Consider the following 24,923-nt stretch of genomic DNA (forward strand, 5'->3'; position numbering starts at 1 on the left):
AATGGTTTTGTTCTCCACAGGGACCATGAATCTAGAGTTGGCTTGTGTGGGTGTATATATTTATGTGTGTGGGTGGGTATGTGTGTGTACATATGTATGTATGTATATGTACGTATGTATGTGTATGTGTATCTATATGTATATGTATATATATATATATATATATATATATATATATATATATATATATATATATATATATATATATATATATATATATATATATACATATATATATATGTATACATATATATATATATATATATATATATATACATATATATATATGTATACATATATATATATATATATATATATATATATATATATATGTATGTATGTATGTGTGTATATGTATGTATGTATGAATGTATATCTATCTATATATATGTATGTATGTATGTGTGTATGTATATATATATAATGTATGTGCGAGTGTATATACATGTATATGTAGGTGGGTATGTATGTGCATATACGTGTATGCATTGATCTCTTTCTTTTGTTTTTTATGTTCTCTTTTCTGTTCTCTTTCTGCCCCTTTCCTGTCCTTTCCGGTCAGGTCCAGCAGCATAAACTCTGTAATACAAGCTATTATCCAAAGCAAATAGAAAAATAAAATAAGAATCAAGAAATACAAGGGGATCATTACATCTATAAAAGTTCCCCTTGGCAAAATAAATTTGCTCAGCAGAACACAGCATCCAGAACATCAATCTGCTTGCTTAAATGCTAGACAAGACAAAATAAATAAATAAATTTACCTGAATTAATAATACTTGGCTTCGTTTGCAGTCTTTTTTCCAGTGAAACATCTCAACAACAGTAAGATTATTTGTTGGACATGCCTCTAAGCCAAGGAACACAATTACCTGCCCACAGAGTTTGAAACATTGCAAGCTGCATATTTAAGATGTAATGGATTTCTTTATTGCAAATGTGTCCATATAACATGGCCAAAACTCCTTTTGAGGAGCTTTGTGGGAACATTTAAAACATCAAACATCCCTTGACTGTGGTTATGAGAAGGCTGTTCAAGTTGCAAGAGTTAAAGCAAAATGTTCTCTCTGTGAGGATGCATAAGTACAAAGTGTGCGGTGTGTGTGTGTGTGTGTGTGTGTGTGTGTGTGTGTGTGTGTGTGTGTGTGTGTGTGTGTGTGTGTGTGTGTGTGTGTGTGTGTGTGTGTGTGTGTGTGTGTGCACTGGTGGGGTGGGGGTGGTCTTGAAATGCTTATACTTGCATTCTGCAGCCAGCTCTCATGCCTGTCATCATCCATCTCCTCAGTGGCAGGCAGACTTGCAGCCATGGCTGCTGCTTAGTAAAGAGCTCTTTACTGACAAAATGCTGCTTAATGCAAATCTTCCATCTCTGAATTGACCAGCTGGGTGACTAGGACTGATCTGATCTCTTTCTGCATGTCACTGTATTGAATTTCATTTGGTACTACTGGGTTATTTGGGCATTATGTCAAGCATTTTGAAGTGAATTGGTAATAAAGTGATGAAAACTCATATTGTTTGCGCCAGTTTTGTTCCTTTTACTGAAGTTCTTCTTGCATCTGGGAATAAATTTCCAATATACATTTCAAAAAGCTGTAAATTAGATGCAGCAATAAATACAAATGCCCTTATTTTACAGTTGTAAATATGTAGAGGTAAAAAAAAAAAAAAAAGGCATATCTCCATAAAACTACATGCATGTTTTGTAGATTTATTCAGTCAGGTGTCTGGTCCTGGAGGTTTGACAGACCAGCGTCACCTCAGCCTGCTGCTCCATGAAGCCATCCAGATCCCCCGACAGCTGGGTGAAGTCGCTGCTTTTGGTGGCAGCAACGTGGAGCCAAGTGTTCAAAGCTGCTTCCGCATGGTGAGGACACTGTCCATTCGCGCATTTCACACCTAAACACATTAGCAGATGTGCTGATCAGAACACATGCTTGTGGACTCTGAGAGCAGATAAAAGCAATTGTTGGCCATATGTTTTGATTTAACAAAGCACTGCTGATCAGGTAACACTTACATGTTTAAACTCCTGCAGCTGTGATGCTTCGTGGATATAAGATGCTCGGCATCCCTGTTAGAGAAACATGTTCATGCACTGTAAGAGCAGTGAAAGCATAAGTGTTTAAAGCAAAAGCTTAGTTGGCTCAGTAAGAAATGTGGAAGACGTATTGAAAACTTGTTTATTTGAGATATAAGTATGTAGACGTTTAGCAAAATTTTAATCAAACTACAATATAGATTAAAAAATTATTTGTCTGAGACAAGAGAATAATACATATTAAAAGCTACAGACGTCCAGATATTATCAGCATACCAATGTTATCAGCCGATATCAACATTGAAATGGAAAATCAGAAATAGTCAGAATCACTTTTGTACTTTTATAATGACAAAACCTTTACACAATATGCGGATATTATATATTAAACTCAGTCTCCTCTGTCTAGCAAAATCACAAAATATAGGAGATTTTTATTGTTTTGCATAACTTGCTCCAAAAATATTATCTGTATCAGAAATTAGCAACTGGTCCAAGTCTGTATATCGATATAGGTAAAAATGCCAATATCTAAAATCGCTGTTATTAACATTATTAAAATTTTAAAGACAGAACCTAGATTAGATAAAGAAGGAAAGCTGCTAGCTTTGTAAGTAAGCAATTTACAGAGATAATTACATCTTACATGAAATGAATGTGTTCATCTTCCACTATCTGAAGAAGCCACAACTATGGCACACATATTCAGAATATTTGCTTTAAGAATTACATCATATGAATATTATTTTCCATTAAATGCACATGTATAGTCATCATTACATAATACAGAATGATACTCATGGGAAAATGTCTTGTTGAATATTATCTTGTAAAACATATAATTGAACTAAGTATGAGAATATGAGGTAAAAACAGGGTCTGGAAGTGGACAAAGCCGTAGCTAATGAGCTGAGCTGTCATTTCTGGTTCTGTCATGAGAACACTTCAGGAGAGGACAAACATGAAAACACTGGAGGACAAGTAGGCAATGAAACAAAAGGCATGCTTTAATAAGAAGCATATGCAAACTTTCTTTCCAGGCAAGCAAAAATCTTAGTTAATGGACAGTAAAGTTTTCCTATGAAGAGGATGCATTCTTGAAATATTCATATCGTCATATTAATTAGACAACCCATCTTTCCCAGGCTTCAAGCTGACTGTTAGTGGCTTTTCTTAGTCTCTAGCAGTGGAGCACTTCACAGATTGGATTTGTTCAAGTAAGAAAGTTAAAAGTAAAAAGTATTCTGGTCCATGCTTGCCTTTGAGCGTCGAAAACGCTCAAAGAGCGCTCGACGCCCCCTTGCCGTGCCCCCCCCATACACTTTACATGGAAACCTGCCGCTCTCGACGCTCAAAACGCGTTTGGTCTGAACACACCGTAACACAAAGACAAAGACTGGGACAGTTAGGTTAGGGAAGAAAACAAGCCAAAGACAGGAAGTAAAGCAAAATGTATTCTGGTCCATGCTTGCCTCATCAGCAATGGCTGCTTAAAGTCTAATTATGCCTCCATTTTCTCTGTGTCAGAGCATTTCCTTGTAGCAAACTGGGGAGTGAAAAGTGTCCCAATTTATCGCTTTGCTCAGAAATGAGTGACAGATTTTATTTGGTTTCAGCATTTGTTGTCACGTCAAACTGACTCTGCTGACAGAGGAGTGAATGAAACTGACCCGGGACAGAATAGGCTGAGTAAGGCACTTGCCCAGAATAACCTGGTTTACTCAGAACATGGCAGCATGCACGGAGGTTAACAGGACTAAGTAAACCAGGAGAATAACTTCACTCCGTGTGAATCTTTCTATACAATAATCTTCCAAAAGATGCAAACATTTGCTCTAGGTATACAATGCTAAAAAGGCTTGTCCTGGGTTATTACATGTTAGATGAAATACTTTTTCCAGTGATGTTTAAACCCCCCATCTGCTGTGTGTGCTGCTACTGTATGTGACAAAGTGCCATTCTCAGCATATCCACTTTGAGTTCCAGGTGTTCACTGATCAAGGAGCTGCCATTTCACCTCCCACAGGGAGTAAAGCCAGCTACCATCATAACAGAAGAGCTTCTTCACCCACTGGAGACCACACACCCCTGTACACCTCACTGTCTCTTATCAGCACACAGACATACACACACACACACACACACACACACACATTTATTATGTTTCTCTGCTTGAGCAGTGGGAGAGCCCCGGGGAAATCAACCTCTTAATGCATCTCTGATGCAGACTTAATGAGAATTTAGCACATCACGGATTCTTAGCACTTGGCAAGTTATTCCTTTATTAGGTTGACTTCCTTTTTATTCCATTTTCTGGGAAAACACACAAGCTGTCTCCAAATGACAAACATGCTAATTCTCATGCACAGAAAGGTATCATTTCTTAACTACTTGCATAAAAGCATGAGGCATCTTATGTTATTGTACATTTTCTCTCATGTTTACTATCATCATCTCATCTTCTACGACATCATTTGTTTCTTTTCAGAAATAGCCGGAACCCCCTTTGAGAAGAAAGCCCTCCCCTTCATTATTGTTACTTTAGATACAGTACCTGCTGGTTTAAGTTTGTATTGCTCACAATATGTTTTTTTCAAAGGCCCCAGGGAAACCTGCAATCGAGGTTTCTCACTTCCTTGAATGGACGAGCCTTGAGCCCCAGTCGATGGTTTGGCTGCCGGTCCTCCACCGTGTTGCTGCTGCAGAGTTAACCAAACACCAGGCCAAATGCTCTGTCTGCAAACAGTGTCCCATCAAGGGCTTCAGGTAGGAATGCCTGCCTGAGTGAATGAAGACACATGCAGGTGTGTCCTGTTGACCTCCCGGTGTATCAGTCTATCTATTATTCATTCTTTCATTCATTCATTTATTCATTCATGGATAAGTCATCAGTCTTTTGTAGGATGTACTACATGAAAATATAAAATGATTAGACTTTCATGATTCTCCTGTGGTGCTGGTGTAAAAATGTTGTTTTGCTTCAACAAATAAACTATAAATATCATCATCCACTTAGTTCTGTTTCTTCCAGATTGAACTAAAGAGGTTGCTTCTAACATTTTCCTAAACTGGGGTTTTGATTCTTTAAGAAAAAAGCAAAGAAAACAGACTTTGAAAACTGTCAGAGAGGAGCCAATGGAAATGATGATAATAATAAATGTATGACAGCAGCGCCATGTAAAATAAAAAAGAATGTCTAATATGATGTCAAAAGAAAGAAGCAAATAATAACTGTAGCATTACTTGGAGTGCAGTTTTGTTTTTGTTTTTTCAAATATGCTGAAGCAAATATTTGTGAGTTTTCTGTTTTTATTCCATTCATACTGTCAGGATCTTTGTCCACTACAAGCTCAAATGCATTTGCAGTATGTGGTAAAAGAGGGCAGCAGCTGTGTGCGCTTCTGTGTGTGCACTTTCATTAATTTATTGTGCTTCAGCTATTCTGTGATGTTCTTCGTCTCCATGACAGACTGAAAAATAAGTGATTTAATTTTGCACACAATATCAAGTGCACGTAAGGAATAGCATATTCCAAAATATAGTTCAGACACACTTGTCGTTTACACAATTGTGTTTGTGGCCCTAAAAGACAGACTGCATGAGACCAGCCATAATTTTAACCAAAAGTTAATCTTACTTCAACATTTAACCAACCATGTAATATCTTCGTCTTAGAAAGGAGGTCAAGTCCCTTCACAGTCTAAACAGATTTTTGTCCCCACAAGATGAGTAAAACAACTATTCCCACAAACTCCATCCACAGCTCATGCAAAAACCACCTCAGCCTCACTGTTTTATTGATCTTGACAGATATCGCAGTTTGAAGCAGTTCAATGTGGACATCTGCCAGACATGTTTTCTAACCGGCCGCACAACCAAGGGAAAGAAGCTGCACTACCCCATCATGGAGTACTACACCCCCGTAAGAAAAGCATTATCTAGTTCTGCTCCTGAATACTAATTCAGGTCTCTGGGGAAAGATTAATCTCAGCTCTACTCAAAAGTGAAATACATACTCCTCACTCTTGGTTCCTGCTGCCAGACGTGGATTAGAGGTCTAATCCACTGTTTGGTATCTATCATCTCATCCAGATCTATGGTATGCATACAAGTACCACTCAGTAATAATATCCTTTTTGGCTCAAATAGTGCACACTTAAAGCGCTATTTGGAGCACAAAATGCCAATAAAACTCCAATCTTAAGCAAGTGTATGAAGTTAAGCTCTTTCTAAAGGAGTGTTAAAGTTTACTGATGGTGCCAGAATTTCTAATCAATTATGAGTTGTAAAGTTTGGCAGCAGGCCATCTGGACAGCGGACAATATTTCATTTTCAGGATATATTTTCTCAATAACTAGGGAGGCATTCTTAGTTTACCGAGGACAGGAAATGATTGACAACAAGTATAGAAAAGAGGAAAAGCTTAACAGAACAGAAGTGGAAAAATGGGAAAAGAGAGAGCAGCACAAACTGAATGAAGCACGGTTAGAGGGGAATGTTTGTAAATTGAAAATGTGGGATGAGTTAAACTTTTTGTCCAAGTAACGCTTCCAAGAAGCCTAATGATGTGCAATTTGTCTTTCTCCCATCTATACCTTGTACTTGATCCTCCTCTCGACACCCCTCCTCCCGCTCACCTCGGTAACTGCAGACAACCTCAGGGGAAAAGATGAGGGACTTTGCCAAGACTCTGAAGAACAAATTCAGGTCAAAACAGTACTTCACAAAGCACCCACAGAGAGGTTACCTGCCAGTGCAATCTGTGCTGGAAGCAGAGAGCTCAGAGACGTGAGTACCACAACACACCGCTTTCTCTTTGTGCCTGCTCTCCTGTCATCTGTCTCTTTAGTTACTCCTGTGCATACTGCCGCTGTTACAGTCTAATCATCATGCTGAGTCACTGAGATGGTTTAAAGGGATGACTCTTTGTTCACTGTTAACACAGCCTTACTTTTGTGATCTCAGTTTGACTCAAGCATGTTGCTCATACAAGGGAGAGAAAAACAAAAAACAAATACAAGATTGAACCTAATGCCGATTTCATGGTTTCCACAGACTTATTGAGACTGTAGGTGCTGAATGTCCCCATGGTTTATTTTCATACTGTAGTTTGATTCAGCTGTGAAAGCGGTCAATGTATCGGTAATGTCAACAGCACAACAATCCAGTGGACCTTTGTGGACTTTTTAAATGTTGTACAGATTACATTTATTTGTGCAGGGCATGCATATAATGTACATAGAAACTGTGAATTATCTTGAAGCAGCGCTTCAGGTTTGATCAGAGGTACATAGGATGATTTAATGTGGAAGGGCTCTATGATTTGTCGGCTTCTGTCACTGATATGGAAGTATTTTATTACTTCAAATATTCTACTGTAGCTTTTGTCATTGGGAACAAAAGATAAATGACTCTTCACAGTCAATGCTGAGCTCAACCCAGTGTTGAAACAGACAGAAATTAAAGCAGAAATTACAGTACTTAGATCTGGAAGATAAGTTTACATTTAGAGCTTTAGTCTCATACTTCTAACCCTGCAAGATTAAACCCATATTTATTGGCGTGTACAATTCTTCTGAAAGTCCAACCAGTCTGTCAGTAACAGCCTCACAACCACAAGGCTAAACTGAAAAGCTCAATAGCTATTCATATAGATGGTTAAAACACAGGAAGGCTCCTTAGGATAAGCCAAGAGGGAAATTACTCATTAAAAGAAAAAAGCTCAGTCAGAAATGAACATCTACCCCCCCCCCCCCCCCCCCCCCAACAGCAAAGCTACATTACATAGAAAATAATAGTAAGTCAGTGACGCTGATACTAATGGACCTGTTTGTCAAATGATGTGCTATTTAATTGCAACATAAATGGAGCACAAGATGTGCATCATCAGTTTTATTTATAGAAGTATTGGGCCGCCTTTTCAGTATGAATGTATTACGCCTGAGGCAGGTTGAACTGCCTTTGACTGTCTAAGTGCCAATGTCTTGCAAATGCTATTTTTATCATTGCATATACAATTTGAAAAAAAGACAAAATTTGAAAAAAAAAAAATTTGTGACATTGTGTAAAATGTAAACAACAACAGATTGCAACATGTGCTAATTTTAGAAACCAATATTTTATTACCTAAAGAACATAAACAGCGTTTTTGATGATGGAACTGAGACAGTTTAACATTGCATAGAAAATATTGATTCACTTTGAATTTGATGGCAGCAACCCATCTCAAAAAAGTTGGAGCAGGGGAAACAAAATGCTGGAAAAGTAGTTGGCACAAATAAAAAGCAACCGGAGGAGCATTTCACAACGAATTAGTTCAATTTTTAACAGATCAGTAACATGAAATGAGTATTTCAGAGAGGTAAAGCCTCAGTAATGCACTGAAAACAGGCATGATTCTCTACTGCTAATCACTGCATACTTTCAGGAACACTTCCAGAAATCACAGCTTATGAACACAGTTTGCCATGTAATCCACAGGGTAAATCTCCACCATGCAAAGAAGAAGCCAGATGTGACCATGGTCCACAAACAGTGCTGTCTTCTCTCAAGCAAAGTGGAACACAGTTTAGAGTCAGATTCATCAAAATTTCAAATTCTGTTTGGAAGCCATGAGTGCCATGTCCTGCAAACTAAAGTGGAGAAGGACCATTCAAGTCATTGTCACTGGACACTTCAAAAGCCTTCATGCCTGATGGACTGGTGGTGAATGAGCAACTAGGCTTCTTACACGTGTCCAGGCAGCATCTGTACTGAAAAGTTCATAGAGATTTTAGAGCAACATGTGCTTCCATCCAGACAACATCTCTCTCAGGAAAATCCTGGTATCTTTTAGGACAATACTAAACCACAGAGTGTATCATTCACAATGGTATGGCTTCACAGGAGAGTCTAAGTGCTGAACGTTCCTGTCTCCAACAACGAAGACCCAGCTTTGTTGAGTAGTTACAATCCAGCATCAGACGAGATGTAAGCAACAATCCTCTGCTAAAACTGCAGCAAAGACCCTCTTCTCTTGCCAAGTACCGTGATTTAATGTTAAAGAAAGTTAGTTTCAGTTTTCACTGACTGCAGCTCTTTCTTGACCATATCTGAACAACAGCGGTTTAAAACCAAGCCTGTCAGTAAAGTTTAAATTGGTTTTCTTTAAGAATGCTGTCAGGTGTTGACTTTGACTCGTTTTCTTCTCAGACCGTGCTCGTCACCCAGGCTGCCTCATGCAGACACACACAGCAGGATTGAACATTATGCCAGCAGGTATGTATGCCTCACGGAACTGTGCAATGTATCAAATAATTACTATGCAGCAATTCCCCTCTTTTCCACTTTCCCTTTCCAAGCGGTCGGCCTTTTTTTAAATTCAGTCCATGCCACTTCTGCCTTTTCTCTTCTCATACTTTCTTGCTCTATCACTCTTAAGTCTTAGCAAAGCGCTGATTGTGGTATTGATTTGGCTGTGTTGTGTACTGTACTCTGGCCAGGAGGTTGCACTGCCCAGCTGTTTTCTTCACTCTTACTCTCCATGCGAACACACCATGGCACACACAAGCAGAGCGGTTTGTGGTTGTAAGTTTGTTTGTGTGAATGTGTGGAGGTTAGCGGGGTTCAACGTGCCTAGCGGCTTGTCACTTGCTAGGGCAGAGAGCCCATTGGTCACCTGGGAGCTGTCTGTGTGGATTAGTGTCTGTCTGACAGGTTAGAAACAGGGCACAGGCCTGGACTCCCTGCATCTCTGCACTGTGGGCAGAGCTGGACACTTACATCCCTTTCCAATGAGCCTGAAGTGCATGAATGGGAGTGTGTATTCATGAGCTGGTAAATGTGCCTTTGTGAATTGCCTTCCTCAGGCTCTCACACACTTTACACCCTGCCAAAACAAAACAGCATACACATATGAGAGCAGGCACAATTGTCCTCTTTGCTCCTCCTGGTTCCCCCGTTTTCCTCCCTCACCTGCTCTCTGTTTGCCTTCTTTTCTCTTTATCCCTCTATTCTATTGTCTCGCTCCATAACATTGGCCATGTTTACATGGGAGTTTTAATTTCTCTTTAAATCTGAAGAAAAGTTAAATCATCTTAAAACTGGTGAAAAAATGGCCATGTTGACACCTAATTCTAATAGTTGGTATTTCAGAGAACTTTCTGACTGCTAAGTGCGACTATACTTTTCTTTCACTGCTTAGAGAACTTGGAGTCTAGATAAATGCAATGATCATGTTCACTTCATTGAAATATGTTAAAAGCAATGTGATTGTAAAAATGGAAAACATATACTGGTAATTTTTCTTGTTTGACAGCATGATTAAGGAAACCATACAATGTCTTGACAGTGATGAAACTGTAATCTGTTACATCATCCGTTAATCACTTACAGCAGCATTGTGAGACGTGTATAATTCGTTCCGAAGGCTGATGTGAAGCTTTAAAACCTGGAACAAAATGTCAATCATCCGGTCACAAAGACAGTTAACTCCAAACATGGAGTTTAGACTTGATGTGCTTCTTGTCATCTTATGTTTTACTCAACAGCTGCCTTTGTTTGCGCAGCTGATGTCAGATACTTCAAATGTACAAATGAATGAAAAATACTTCAAATTGATTGAAAACTGCTTTATTATTCACCTGAAGGAATTATTTATTTTAGAAATAATTCATTATTAATCATATTGTACAAGAGGGCAGTTGCAATAATCTTTCTGTCTTGCAGCTACTTGAAGAAGCCTCTGACTGAATACATTCTGCATGAGAGAATAAGTCCACTTAGCTTCCATTCTGTATGTGTAAATGGGGAAAAATGCATGAGACTGTTCAGAATTTTTTCTGTGTAGTTGAAAGAGTGGTGGTTCATTCCTCTGGTGTATAAACAAATTACACAGATTTTTGAGTGACTATTAGTGGTTGCACATTTAATCCCATGGCATGATCTGAGTACAGTATTAATAGGACTAAGCAGGTCTTGATATTGGGCTGTTGTCAGAAACAGAGCTTAAGGTTAGTCCCAGACTAAAATGGATTTTGTAGCTGACTTAAAGCAAAATTGACCTGCAGAGGCTTGACTTAAATAAATCCCAGTTATGGCTTATTCTGAATGAAAATAAATCAGTTGCAAGAATGATGATTAGAGCTCATCTAAGTTTATTCTTAAACAGATCCTTCAAAGGAGAGTTTGACTTCTGCTTAGAAATGTTTGTTGGCGAGAACTATATGAATTATTTATATTTAGACTATAACAATGATAAAATTAACCTACCATTTGTGCTGAGTTCTCTATCTGCAGTGTAAATGGTCACTATCAATCTGATAGACACCATCAAGACGTTGCTGGTTCTTTATTATTCCAGACTGGAAACCAGTCAGTTCATTAGTCTGGTGTTGTCCTAGTGGTCCCCCACTAATATTAAACTACTCTCTTTGGATTTCTAACTTTCATTTGTTTAATGCCAGTTTCAGTTTCTCCCAAAAAGTCTCTGAAAGCAGGTAAAACTTCCTGGAAGTGATTTAGATAATAAACATGTGAAGTGTGGAACAAGTAGATAATTATATAATTAGACAACTACATAGCTTGGCACAACTTGTTTAGATAACATGTTTTCATTGTTAATTTATATACATATATATATATATATATATATATATATATATATATATATATATATACATATATGTATATGTATATATATATATTATTTTTGTTTTGTTTTGATGCCATTGTTTAATTTTCAAGTAAGCCAAGTACTGGCTTACGTGGTCTCTGTAACCAACCGATAGTGTTTAACCTGCTCTTTGGCTGAGCACCTCACTATTCTCCCTTTGTTTCATTCTTCCTCCCATCTCTCTGCCTGGCAGTTAAGAGATTAAAAAAACGATGGTATTACATTTCTTATTTGAATTCCTCCCCAGTCTCCATCATAACTCACCACTCACTTTGAACACTAATGGAAAGTCAAGCTGATATCAAAATACTGGTTATCATCACTGACAGCTCAGTGTGTTCAAAATTCTTCCCTTGAGGTGACATATTATTACAAGTGTATGTGTGCCTGTTCATGTGTGTCAAGGTGCCCTTCTGTGAATGAATAGTAAACCAGGTAATGAAGCCGCAGAAGAATTTCAAAACAAAGCCCATCTACCCTCCGTCTTTTGTCTTGCATTTGTTTCCCAACATATCAGCATGATTATATGCATGCACATGGTACACATCCTGCTTAACTCAAGCAGCCATGTGAGCTTCTGTCTACTGTTAGCAGGAAGTTTAACAGATGTAAACATTCAACATGACCACACGTCTCCATTCAGTTTATTTACTTCCGCAGCAGAAGCTGTCAAGCACTAATACATATATATCGCAAAGGCATACAGGCATTCCAGTACAGAACAGCTCTGTACTGGAATGTTTAGTGCAGATTGAACCTGAATGAGGTTCAGCCACCATCAAAAACTACCAGCACTGAGTATCTTCTTTTAAAATACCTTACACTAAAATATAGGACGTTAATTCAACTATTAATGCATACAATTAATGAATGACTGATCTACCCACTGCGCTCGAAGCCATTTGCCTCATTTTGTTTAAAAATGAACACAATTAATCATTAATGTTTGTTAAAGGTTTTTAAAATACAAAAAAATGTTATATCAAGCACTAAGTCAAATTTGTATTATACTATTATTGCTAAGCATGTGAAATTTAGCATTTATTGTTACAATAATAAGAACTAATGGTGAGATTTGAGGACAGAAATCTTCATACCAAGTCAAAAACCATCTCAGATAAACTACGGTCATTTCTGTTCATTTAAATTCACCAACACACTACACATTTTGAGATATGGAATATTTTCCAGTTTTCCAGTTGTTGACTTAGTCACCTACTACAAATATATGAGTACAATGACTTTCAATAGCAGCTTTGCTGCAATACAAGCCCTGAGGGTTCAGATCAACATATGTTCATTGTCAGTTGAGTGGTGTTCATCAGTAATAGCAGTTTTTACATCATCCTTGTTACTCAGTTGAAAGTAGAAACTACCAGCAGTAAAACAGAAGTGAATGCATAAGAAGGTGATTGTGGAACTGCTCATAAATATTAATCTCCGTCTTATTTTTCTTAAGAAATTTAATGTAGAAAGGCAAGCAGTTGTCCACATTATGGGAGATAGTTTGTGCAAAGCTGCACAGTTAGCTTGCTAGATATTAGACAAAGCGTAATAATAATAAAGCACAGTTTAACTCAGTTCTGAAAGATATTACCTATTATCTATTTACATATTTTCAATAATGATTCTTTAAATTTTTATAAATTAAGAAAGATATCATTCAATTTCCTTTTAAGATTTTATTACCCCAATTTTGAACTTTGGTAAATTTTCTCTTAACAACTGCTGATTCAGTATTTATCTTACATCCCACCACTGTATGAGCTCTCTCTAGTCGGTAACAGTTGGTCCAATGTTGACTCGTCTTATTTTTTGTTCAGTCCATTTGTCTCTTTCTTTTTCTTTATTTCTGCAATAATATCTCCTTGGCTTTTCTTGGTGAATCTGCCTCATTGTGCTTTCAAAATGGTCAGCGTGTTCATATCTAGCTGCTAATGTAACAGTGTCATAGTGTGAAATGCTGCGGTGGATGAGTGATGCTCTGGTACTGAAGAAAAAGTTGTGACATGTTGTTTGTCAGCCTGAGGACACTGGTGCACAACAAAGGCATAATGAATGTACATAAAAGAAGTACAGAGTTTAAAGTCATGGTTATGAACTGATGCAGAGGTCTTACAATCATGTATATTAATATGATACTTTTGGCATTATGCTGTATGGTTAAACATCAATTTCCCCATGTTGACTGGATTTCTTAAGTTCAGAATGTCCTCATTTATTCCATCAAGTACTAAAAAAGCTGTCATTGAAAATAAATCACTCTCTTTTTTCCGTGTTATATGCTGAGACAATTCTCAGAGCAGGCTGTGAATCACCGCCGCTTACTGCCAGTCAACGCCACAGAGCTGCAAGCGCTGTCTTTGGTCCTGAAAAACTGCACTGCCTCCTCACAGGCTTCCTCTCACTACAGCTGCTGTCCGTGGTGCTGGACAGCACAACATTTCTAGAGGGCTTTTTAGTGCCTTCATGCCAGAAGACAGTGTACAGTAGAGTTTTATCCTCTCTTTGTGGGCATTTTTATAACCTGAACTCAAAGCCAAGAAGAATTTCTGCCCTTCTGCAGTCCTGTTAGATTTCTCTGGACAGCTTGTTGTTCAGTTGTTGTAACTAAAAAGGCCAGAAGGCTTATCTGCTCTACCTTGAAGCTAAATTGTTGCCATTTTTTTGCTGCAACAATGACTTTGTGGCAACATATTTCCCCTGTGTGTGATAATATTGATGTCCTCAGATCTATTGATGTCTATTGCTCTGACTTACCTTCTCTCCTGTGCTTTTCTTTCTATGTTTGTATGTGTGAACGTGTGTTTATATTTGACATGGTGTTCTTTCCATGTATGTGTGTATGTTTACACAGATTGGCAGAAATGGAGAGCCAGAATTGTTCATTCTTCACGGATAGTCTGTCTCCTGATGAAAGCTTGTGAGTACAATGCCACCCTCACACAACACAATAACCACCCTGACTACAAGTGCTGTTTTGTGTGTGCACTCTTTCCTCCTGATACATTGACTGTTTCTGTGTTTGTGTGTGTGTGCTCAGGACTGTACATGCATGTTTGAGCATTAGAGAACGATTGGGTAATCACATAAATAATCAGCCACATAATGAGAATGACCCACAGAGAGCAGTGTGCATACACTCCCCCTTCATCATCCTCATGCCTGCTGCGATTAAGGTCTGTGGCTGTTTGTAGATAGTACACAAAGTGCGTTTGTAGAAGCTGGCTGAGAGGATATAGCATAGAGAAGAATTACTATATTTTGATGTGGATGAGGCAGACGTTCTTCATCGTGAGTATGTGGAGTGGGTTAGGCTTCTTTGAGATCCTACATTTGTGTCCACCTCTTATTTTGTTGACATCAGTGGGAGCTGTCAGACATTTCATCCTGTGAGGTTTCCTCTTTAATTTAAGCAGCCTTGTACAAAGTGTTCCAAGACCCCTCATGCTCCAGGTCTGCACTGTGAATTGTGCTCATTATTTCTTATCAGATGAGGTTTTTTTTTTATGTGGCTTCTCAAAGATGTAACATCACTAGTTTTTAGGCTGACAGCTATAATACTTTGTAGCAGAACAGCAGTTTTTATGACTGGCATCTGTACTATAGCCATTGTGTCTGGGTTGTCATGTGCATGTTTCTAGAGCGCTGCATGAATAGATCCTTGTGACAAAGCATGTACTCTTTATTATTAGAGTAGTTGCATGATTGTTAGTATATAATTGTGTTTCTGGGAGGGTTTGCACAAGTTGCAGTGTTGCTTCCTGCGCTTGTGGCCTTGCATGTGGTTATTACTCAGCAAAGCTCTCTGTCTATCAGTGCCTCTCCTATTTGCATTTATTTGTGCTGCACAGCTCTGTAAATGCTGCTGTGCTATGAATGTCTCCAGCTGCTGTTTTGCTTGGCATTGTACTGTTTTCTGTCCTGTACCACGCTGTGTGCTTGCACAGACTTCCCTCTCCACCTGTGTACATCGCTCAGAGTTCACAGTATGTATTGGCAGGTAACAGATGGGAAAATAATTGAAACCCTAATTTAACAAGCCTAAAGTAAAAACTAAAAAAAAAAAAAAAAAAAAAAAAAAAAAGTTTCCTGGAATTTATGTGTGTGTGAGTTTGTGTTGGTAAATCTATAAAAAAAGAAAAAAATTCATGATTCTTACATTTGCTAAGACTAATACTTCTCTGCAAGAGTCTGACTAAATCTTTCAAGGTTTTCTCTTTTTACCCCTCATTACGTTAATATGATCCTTTAATTTAATACATTTCTTGCATTTTGCATTTTATACTCCCCAAAAATTGAATTGTAATTTGAAATGCCTACTCTTGGAATGAATTAAAAGAATAAGAATAGGAGCTATGTCATTTTAAAAAGTTGATGTGAGCAAAATGTGAGAAATAATTGAAAAATTTGAAGAAAATGTCTGCTCAAGAAAAGTTGGAAGTTACTTGCACATTTCTCATTCTGTGCTCCATAATGACATTAAATTATTCAAGAATTTTAAGAAATTTTGATGCGTTAGGCCAGGGATGCAAGCTAAAGCTGGACAGCCACTATCACTCAGCACTGCATCATGAATATATTTAATAATAGCTGATATAACAACAAGGACATTATGGGAAATGTCTCATGAAGTACCAAAAACAGTAGTCTATTTATAAATGCCACTTAAAACTTTAATCTTCAAAATGAAGCCTTGCGTTGACTTAAGTTCAGAACCAGCATTAACTTTCCGAGGCTCAGACGTTTTGGGATGGAGCATCACACAGTAGAAACGTGTACTGTGATGAAGCAAAGCAGAATCAAAAGGTCTGTTGGAAGAGATGGACTGGGTGTGCTCTGCAAGACATATTAAAAGAACGATCCAGCCTGTCATCAGCAAATATTCCAAAAGCCTGGCTTTGTAATCATATGGGGCTGCAGGAATGCCCTGGGCAAAGCTCATTTACACCTCTGTGGCAGCAGCATTAATACAGACTGTAGACTGTAATTTTCCAACAAGCAAATGCAAAATGACTTTCTGCACACTGTAAATGCAGGGCAGTGGGGTGAGAGGGGATGCCTGGCCTGACAACAGTCCTGAACTGTCCACAATAAAGACTTTATGGACACTTGTGGCATTTTTGAAAGAAGAATGAGGTTAAATAAAACCTAAAAACCCCGGCAGTCTTCAATGCTAAACTTCCCTTAGGCGCTGCCACAAAGACAAGGTTACCTCTTATGAAATCTTTTTCAGTTGTAAAGACAAAAATAGCTGCTCATTGACATTACATTTGTTTACTTTATAGTCATGAAATTGACACTTTTATTAAAACAGTTTGCAAGTAATTAACATAATGTGGCAATAAGGAGCTAAGGATGCAACGTCATGTAAGATTGGGAAACTGGATCTTAAACCAATAATCTTCCAATTGAAAGTGAACCATTTTACCACACCTCCTGATGTAACAATACCCCATTAACAAATTAAACAAAGTGGATGAGACTAAATGTAAAATATTTCATGGTATAGTTCATAGAGTCTGCAGTCAATAAACAGTCCAGTGTAAACACAAGAATTATTTCCCTTTCTTCCTTATTGTCTTAAATTAGCACCCTATTTAATAATGTTTATCAATAATGTTGCTAAAGATTTGTTACAACTGGTTAAAAAAAAGGCCAAAAAGTCACTATTAATAGTTAAATGGGTGCTATTATGGTATTTGGAGTTTTCTGAGCTTTCTACAGTGTTAGAGTGTTGAATCCTCATCAGACATGTGAACGGCACTGTTTTTTATCACCTAAATGCATGTTTGAGTTTAAGTTTGAGTTCCAGTAGCTCTCCATTCGGTTTCCATGGCGACGAAAAACATGTCGTTTTAGAGAGTTTTTTCTACTTGGAAATCCTTGTGACGTCCCGGGGGATAAGGTTCGGTGATTGGTTACCTTCTACTGGTTAACAAGGGCATGTACAAATACATCAGGCGGGTGGAAAACGTCGGATAAAGTTATTTCCATCGAAGGCTGGTTGAGTTTACCAAAGAGAGACATCCTGCTGCATTCGTTGCTGTGGGTTGATGTTTTCCACTTCGTTTTCAGGGTCTGATTCAGGTTCCAACATGTAGGGCTGTATGCTATGTGTTGACATTTTATTTTGTTTTTTTCATTGAGTTCATATGAGCCTAATCCTTCTGAATATGAGATGTTACAATGACGGTGAAAGCAGTTGTGGTGCGCACTCCCGATGTAGTGCAGTGGCGGGAGGCAGGGCTTAATGCGGAAGAGTCTCAATCCACTCGTTTTGCCCGCAGGCTGATCTGACAGCCTACGGAGAGGGTCGGTCTGAAGTAAATAAAGCGATTTGTGACAATAACTCGATCAATCCCAGCCCTTCTGGGCTCAGAAATAAAAATAAATTAGCCTGAAATGCACATAATAGTTCCACTTTAACCCAGTAAAAGATGTCCAGATTACAAAAAGGTTTGAATTTAAAAATGAAACTCCATTCATTTTTTAAAACAAAATCTTAGTTTTATTTTCATCTGTTAAAGGTGACAAATTGTTAAAAAATAAAAAAATAAAAAAATAATCTCAAAGGGAAAGTTCAACATCCCTGCATGGTCAGATGTCAGTAACACCCCTTCAGCAAGGATCACAGCTTCTAAAAGCACTTCTTACTGCCAGTTGAGTCTTTCAGTTCTTGTTTAGCTCATTTTCTTGCTTCTCTTTCCAAAACGCTTTTAGTTTTGAGAAGATTGTCTTTCTGCTCTCTTATGCAGTCTGAACTTTGTGTGAGCTGGGAAAATTAAAGATCCACAGCAAAACATTCAGTCTGTTTAGGATAATTAGTCTTTTCATGTTAAGCAGTTTTAGAAATTTTGTGATCTTTGAATCAATATTTGTTAATGTATTAATAACTATTAAATGCAAACCTTATTCACTGAGCTCAAAAAGTCAGAGGTGTTTTCATCAGGCCCAACGTGTCTATTTTGTTTTAATCAGTCCTGAGCAGAATTATATCCAAAATGCATAGTGGTTGGTTATTTGGACTTTTAGTTACAGGCTGTGCTGGATGAGTCTGTAGCTGATATTTGTTGGATATGTAATAATTGATTATCCCATAAAAAGTGATGAGAGCTCCAGCAAGTTTATGCTTAGGCTTTTGCATGCCGCTGTTTGTGTTGTCTAAACTTTCAATTTTAAAACAAAATCTCCCTCTTAATCTTGAGCTTAATAATGCTTGGAGACCACTTCTTTGTACTCACGGAAAATAAAATATAATCAATCTTTTGCTTGTATTGTAGTTTTCATCAAAATCGAAACTTATTTTGGAGACATTAAGTTTTATATTTAATAGATGCATATAAAAGCAGATCCACCCAGACATCCTAACTAAAGTGGAGTCTCCTAAAAAAGAATTTTATGTTAAATGAAGTCTGTTTCAGCAAATGAGGATTTTTTCTTAACTTGGCTTATTAATATCACAGTGACCTTGCTTTAAAATGAACAGCCAAAAACTTCTTTATCACTTGTATTCAGTATTTTCTTTAGCAGTCAGAATGACTATTGCCACATAAACTGACAAACAACTGTCTTTCCATTAAGATAATCGCTAAACATTTGAAGATTCATGTCTTGTTCAACAGCCTGAGGAGCCCTGTCATAGATTTGCACGTGAACTTTTCAATTGCAAAGTCAAAGAAGTGCTTGTCATCTCTGGCAGTGTATTGTGCTGCAGCTGAAGATGCACCTTCCAGTTTCAATAAACATGTCTGGGTTAATGATCTGGTGAGACGAGTTTAGTGCAGAGCGTTTAGTATTTGGACTGTGAATCTGGCACAGTGTCACAGTATCCCATCCTGCAGCGTCCCATCTTAATTTGATGCATCTCATCCTGTAACACCTGTCCTCGTCTTGCTTGCCTTGCTTTGGTTTGTATGCCCTGCCATGCCATTGGCTCTGCTTTGTGCTGCTGGTGGCTGTGTGCTGGTGGCTCAGTGTGCTGTCTCCTGTGTGGGGGACTCAGGGATGAAGATCAGTACCTCCTGCGTCACTCCAGCCCAGCCCTGGACCATGACTCACCCTGCGGGCAGCACATGCTGTTGGCTCACCTGGAGCACCAGGACAAGGAGCAGCTTCAATGCACCCTGGCCCGCCTGGAGAACGAGAACAGGTCTGTAAGCACAATCAAATAATAAATAAATATGCTATAAAATATTGTGCACTAAGTCTGGAGTTACTTTCCTTTATTAATTCTTTAATTGTTTGTTTTCATATGCAATAAACTCTTTCTGCACAGTATTAATTGGCATTGTTTCCATGGCATTCAGCAAAACTAATTCCATCATATCCCTTAAATACTAAAAGAAAATAAAAGACAAAAGCTATAAGCATCTAGTTACCAGATTATTATTACCTTTATATTCAGCTGAGGTGTTAATAAAGGTTTAAGATAACACTTAAAGGCGATATATAAAGCTTGGTTTAGGGTTTGCTCTCCACATGCATAATTAAAGTATGTATGTGTTTATCTGAAGGTTTTACACTTTTTTTTATAAGGCCTGCTGACATTTGAAAAAGCTCCTGCTGAGAGTAAAGATTCTCATGCTGCATCCATTTAAGCAGCATTCAGAAAAAAATTGAAACACTCTGAAAACTGAGCTGCAAGTTAAGTCTGTAAAATAGTGTGATAACATGAAAGTACATGTAAATCATGGTTTAGGTCGACGGTTCATCTGTGCTCTGCAGAGGAGAATTGAAGAAGTCATTATAGTCGGTCTGATACAAGTGTAAAGCATGTTCCAAACATAAGATGTTACTGCCTGAATTTGAATTTATTTGCTTGAGGCTGAGGCACTTTCCATAAATGAAATGAATTCATTCTTCTTCTGTCCACTTAATTGGTTACCACAGGCATCTTTTATGGGAATGATTCATGTGAATAATTTCCTCATCTCTACGTTGCCTGACCTTTCTAGAGCTTTAGCAAAATGCCACTACATATAGACGCATAAACGTGTGCCTTTCGGGTGTCTGAAACCTTGACCTACTATGGTTTTCCATGTCACCTGATATAGAATGCTCTTTTTTAATGTTAAAAAATCACTAAAGTTGCTTTTGATTGCATCATTTTCTGTGGAATTCACATTGTTTCTGAACAGTCAATAAATACTACCACAATCAAATACTACTGAAATTGTAATATATTCCAAAATATACACAGTAGATATTTTATATTTTATATTTTTTATTAATATATGAGTTTAATGACTCATACTTGGCTGATTTTAGAAGAATTGCTAAAAACACTTTATTTATACTGGGTATTTGGGGAATACTGGTATTCACAATAATCATAATATTCAAGGAATTGTGTATAAATATTGTGTTGATAATGGTAATATTATAAATGATCTCAGCTAATAAAAAGAAAACAACACTATTTTTTCCTGTTTTGATATTCTTGTTTTGGAGAGTTAATGCTTACATGTTCCATAGGATGTATCTGCCTTGCATCACTCATAGTGTTCTCTGACTCCAAGATGAAAGCTTCTGTTTTGTCTTTGAGGATGCAGATCTGTGATTTCCAAGTAGAAATCCAGATTTAAATTCATCAGACCATAAAACATCTTTGTACTTCACATGAGTTTTGGTGAGCTGGGATATAAAGGAAATCAACATTTAGAAATGTTGGTTTATTTCCTTGCAGAGTGGGGTTATAAATTGCATAACAATGTCACAGCCAGTGTCAGTTTTCACTGACAGTGATTTGTGAAGTCCAAGACGTGACAACATTATAAAGCTGTATTTTGAATGTGAGAATTACACAAAAATCCACATACTGTGTTTCGTAGTCATTTTCTTCCAGATATTTCTTAAGATTTTCTAAATCTCTTCATGTTTGCTGAATAAATCCTCACATTTTTCACACTTATATTGTACTTGTTTTCATTTGTTTCCAATATCGGATCTAATTAAGATTAGGTTCTTAAAAAAACAATGAATGTTGTTTTTTAATGAAGGTCTTAATAAATAATCAGGTCTAATTAATTGTACAACATTTCAAACAGCTTTTTAGCATTACCATAACAAAAAAGTGTTGCAATTTCTAATTTATGTCATACATTGTCCATAAAAACAGCACTTCATTTGCGTTTCCAGTTTGATTAATTTGTTTGTTTTATGGAGTTTATAACTAATTCCATGCTTAAGGAAGCATATTCTGAACCATGACTTCCCTGGAGGCAAATTATTGGAACTTCAAATGCTCATATATAAATGTGCCTTTTTATTATTATTACTCCAAAAGTAGCTCATGTTTATATATTTGCACCTCGCCATGCTGTGCTTTGTGCAGATGAGGTGAAATTGTTCTAATTATATAACAGTGAAGCACAAAATGTTAGATCATTATGTGTAGGTGCATTCCTGTTTGTCAAGTGGGAAGGTAGATAAATGTCCCTTGTGGTTAATATATTTTGTGTGCTGCACCAACAAGTTTGCTTTCACGGTAATTATTGGGTTTTTTTTAATCTGTACTCCGCTGTGGGTCCTCAGGGTGCTGCAAGGAGAGTACAGGCGGCTCAAGTGGAAGCATGAAGAGGCAGCATCAGTTCCCATGCTGACTGAGGCTGGAGAGGGCGGACTGGGATCACCCACTGAAGGAGGGCAGCAGGATGAAGAGCTCCTGGCTGAAGCAAGGGTCCTCCGACAACATAAAACACGGCTGGAGACCCGTATGCAGATTCTGGAGGACCACAACAAACAGCTTGAGTCGCAGCTGCGCAGGCTCAGGGAGCTGCTGCTACAGGTAGCCTACAGTGTTACACCTTAACAGAGGTGATGAGAGCTCACCTGTAATTGTAATGTAGTTACAAAACACACTTTCCAGCTGTTTTTGTGTCTGTCCACTTTAAATCATTTAAATTTTAAAAGGAGCTAGTCATTTTCTCTGCATCCAGGTGATGCCGAATACTCATTATAAATTTCAATAAAAGGTCACATTACTACATATTACTTTGTTTGTGTTTCTCCCATGCAGTTTTCTTAGAGTTCCCTAAAAAAGATAAATATATCATCTAGAAGAAATGTCTATATTTATTCTGTTGAATTCAGTGACTTGTGTCAGTTTGTTATTCATTTTCCAGAAGAATTTTCCCAAAAGAGCTGCTCCATATAAACTATAAATAAATATTCATCCATTATTGATATTATTTGGAAACATCAGTCTTGATATATTTTGCTTTGGGATTTTTTTCCATATCTTTTGTTTATTGATCAATAGTCCCTATGGTTACAGCTGGGATTAATTGGATGAGTGCAAACAGATCTTTCTGGTTTCCTGCAGCTGCTCTGTCTGGATACCTCCTGATAGATTACTGCTAACACACAACTGGGAGTGTTTGATGAAAGTTTGCCATAGATAGACCTCGGCCAAATTTATCAGTAATAACGGCAAATTTATTGCATTTCATCGCAGCAGATGATTTTTGTTTGGTACTTAGATTTTATGAAAGCTTTATTTCAAGTCATAGTTTTGTTCTTTTCTTTTAAATATTGCTCATGTGTCGAATATTACCTCCTGTAAAATATGATTACAGTAGAAGAGAGCAACTGGAACACTGCTGTAAGGTGTGAAACAAGCTCTTTCCCTGCTGTTGTTACCACATGAAAAATGCTTTCCGTTCTGTTTTACAGCTCTGGTTATCTTCATCGCCTTTATTCCTTGCCAGTTTCTGTCATTGCAGTTTGATTAGAGGGAAAAAAAATCATGTTTAATGCTTTTCCACATTCATCTGCGTCATAGTGCTGACATTTGGGAAAAAAACTATCCAAACCTACGCATATGAGCACAAAAAAAACTATGGCACTTGTGAGAAAGGAAACAGGACTACAAGGAGAAACGGCACAGAACGAAGAAGCTGAACACACTCTGGAGCACCACAATAAAAATGAACTGTGGTATAAAAGAGAGATGTAACAAAGAGAGGGACAATAGAGAACAGGGGTTGACTCATACAGTTCCTATTATGACATGTGTAAATTATTAACAACAGGAGTAACTAAATTGCACTTTAGGTCACCAATGAAGAGAAAGCAGAGGGAGGAAGATGATGCTGCCACTTCAAGTCCATAAGTTTTGGAAATTGAGAGTGAATAGAAAATAGAGTTGGCAGGAAATGGTGAGGTGCACAATACTGTAGAGGGGAAAAAAGTGTTTTGAGTTTTTCCTCACTGTAGCAATGTCAGAGCTTCATTTCCTCAGAAAATAAAATCTGCAGTCTGAACTGCATGAATCTGTTTCAGTCTCTGCAGACAGCCGTGTTTCTCTGCAGACACTGAGATTAATCACCTCCAAAGTAATGCTATACTGTTGCTAAAAAAAAAGAAAAAAAACAAAACAAAAAACAATGAAAATATGTTTTGTTGCATATAATTTCATTGAATTTTGTTCATGGATCTTTGATTTTAATCAGAAGCTTTCCTCCATCTGTGTCTGAGTTTGCCTGTAAATGCTGCCAATGTACACTTTGACTCTTTTTTTCTTCATCTGTCCCTGCAGTAAAAAAAATAAGCGATTGCGTAATTTTGTTATAAAGCTCTTGAGTAAAATTGCCTTTTTCATAATTCTTCTCAAAGGTGCCAGTTGCGGGAGTGCTGACTGGCTGACATGAAACATCACATTCATTACTCTGTGAAAGGCTAGATGACTCTAAGGTCTGCAACATGATGGATGTGAGCAATTATTGGGACTGATTGATAATAAATCTTTTGTAAAACAGCCCAAAGATGATTCGGAGGCAAACGGATCAGAACCGTCAACACTGTCCTCTCCTGTGTCTGGAGGCGGTCACCATGGGGAGCCAGCAAGCAGAGAGACGACTGATACGGAAGCAGCAGGTCAGTGACGTGCCACCAGGCTTACATCTGGGCTTGACACATGCATCCATATCGAACATGAAACCACACACCCATCCCTCCCTTCTGTCAGTTAGCTGTCCGCAATGGGATAAAACTTTCTGTGTCTGTGTGTGTCTGTGTGTGTGTCAGGAGATGATCTGGAGCACGAGCAGGATACAGTGCTGCAGCTCCAGGAGGTCATCGAGCAGCTGAGAAACGTCTTCCCTTCAGAGCCGGGTGAGTGCTATGTGGATGTAAGTTCTGCTGCTCCACTGTGCCACACTTCGGAGTCTTTCCTCCTCGATGGCCCTCGGGAATGAGAGAGATGAAGAGGAGAGCAAATATGTACGG

The 24,923-nt window shown here is 37.9% G+C and overlaps 1 protein-coding gene across 1 annotated transcript in view; it reads left to right on the forward strand.

The window, feature by feature from the left end:
* drp2 (dystrophin related protein 2) overlaps window positions 1-24,923 on the forward strand; it is a 129,667-nt gene that overhangs the window by 101,368 nt on the left and 3,376 nt on the right. Inside the window, exons 14-23 of the mRNA XM_079249512.1 lie at window positions 1,710-1,867; window positions 4,641-4,807; window positions 5,852-5,963; window positions 6,693-6,829; window positions 9,233-9,298; window positions 14,551-14,616; window positions 19,699-19,845; window positions 22,230-22,482; window positions 24,455-24,572; window positions 24,723-24,809. Coding sequence (XP_079105638.1) covers window positions 1,710-1,867; window positions 4,641-4,807; window positions 5,852-5,963; window positions 6,693-6,829; window positions 9,233-9,298; window positions 14,551-14,616; window positions 19,699-19,845; window positions 22,230-22,482; window positions 24,455-24,572; window positions 24,723-24,809 — 1,311 coding nt within the window. The remainder of the gene's footprint in view (window positions 1-1,709; window positions 1,868-4,640; window positions 4,808-5,851; window positions 5,964-6,692; window positions 6,830-9,232; window positions 9,299-14,550; window positions 14,617-19,698; window positions 19,846-22,229; window positions 22,483-24,454; window positions 24,573-24,722; window positions 24,810-24,923) is intronic.

This window comes from Telmatherina bonti, assembly GCF_933228915.1.
Source record: "Telmatherina bonti genome assembly, chromosome: 12".
NCBI classification, from domain to species: Eukaryota; Metazoa; Chordata; class Actinopteri; order Atheriniformes; family Telmatherinidae; genus Telmatherina; species Telmatherina bonti.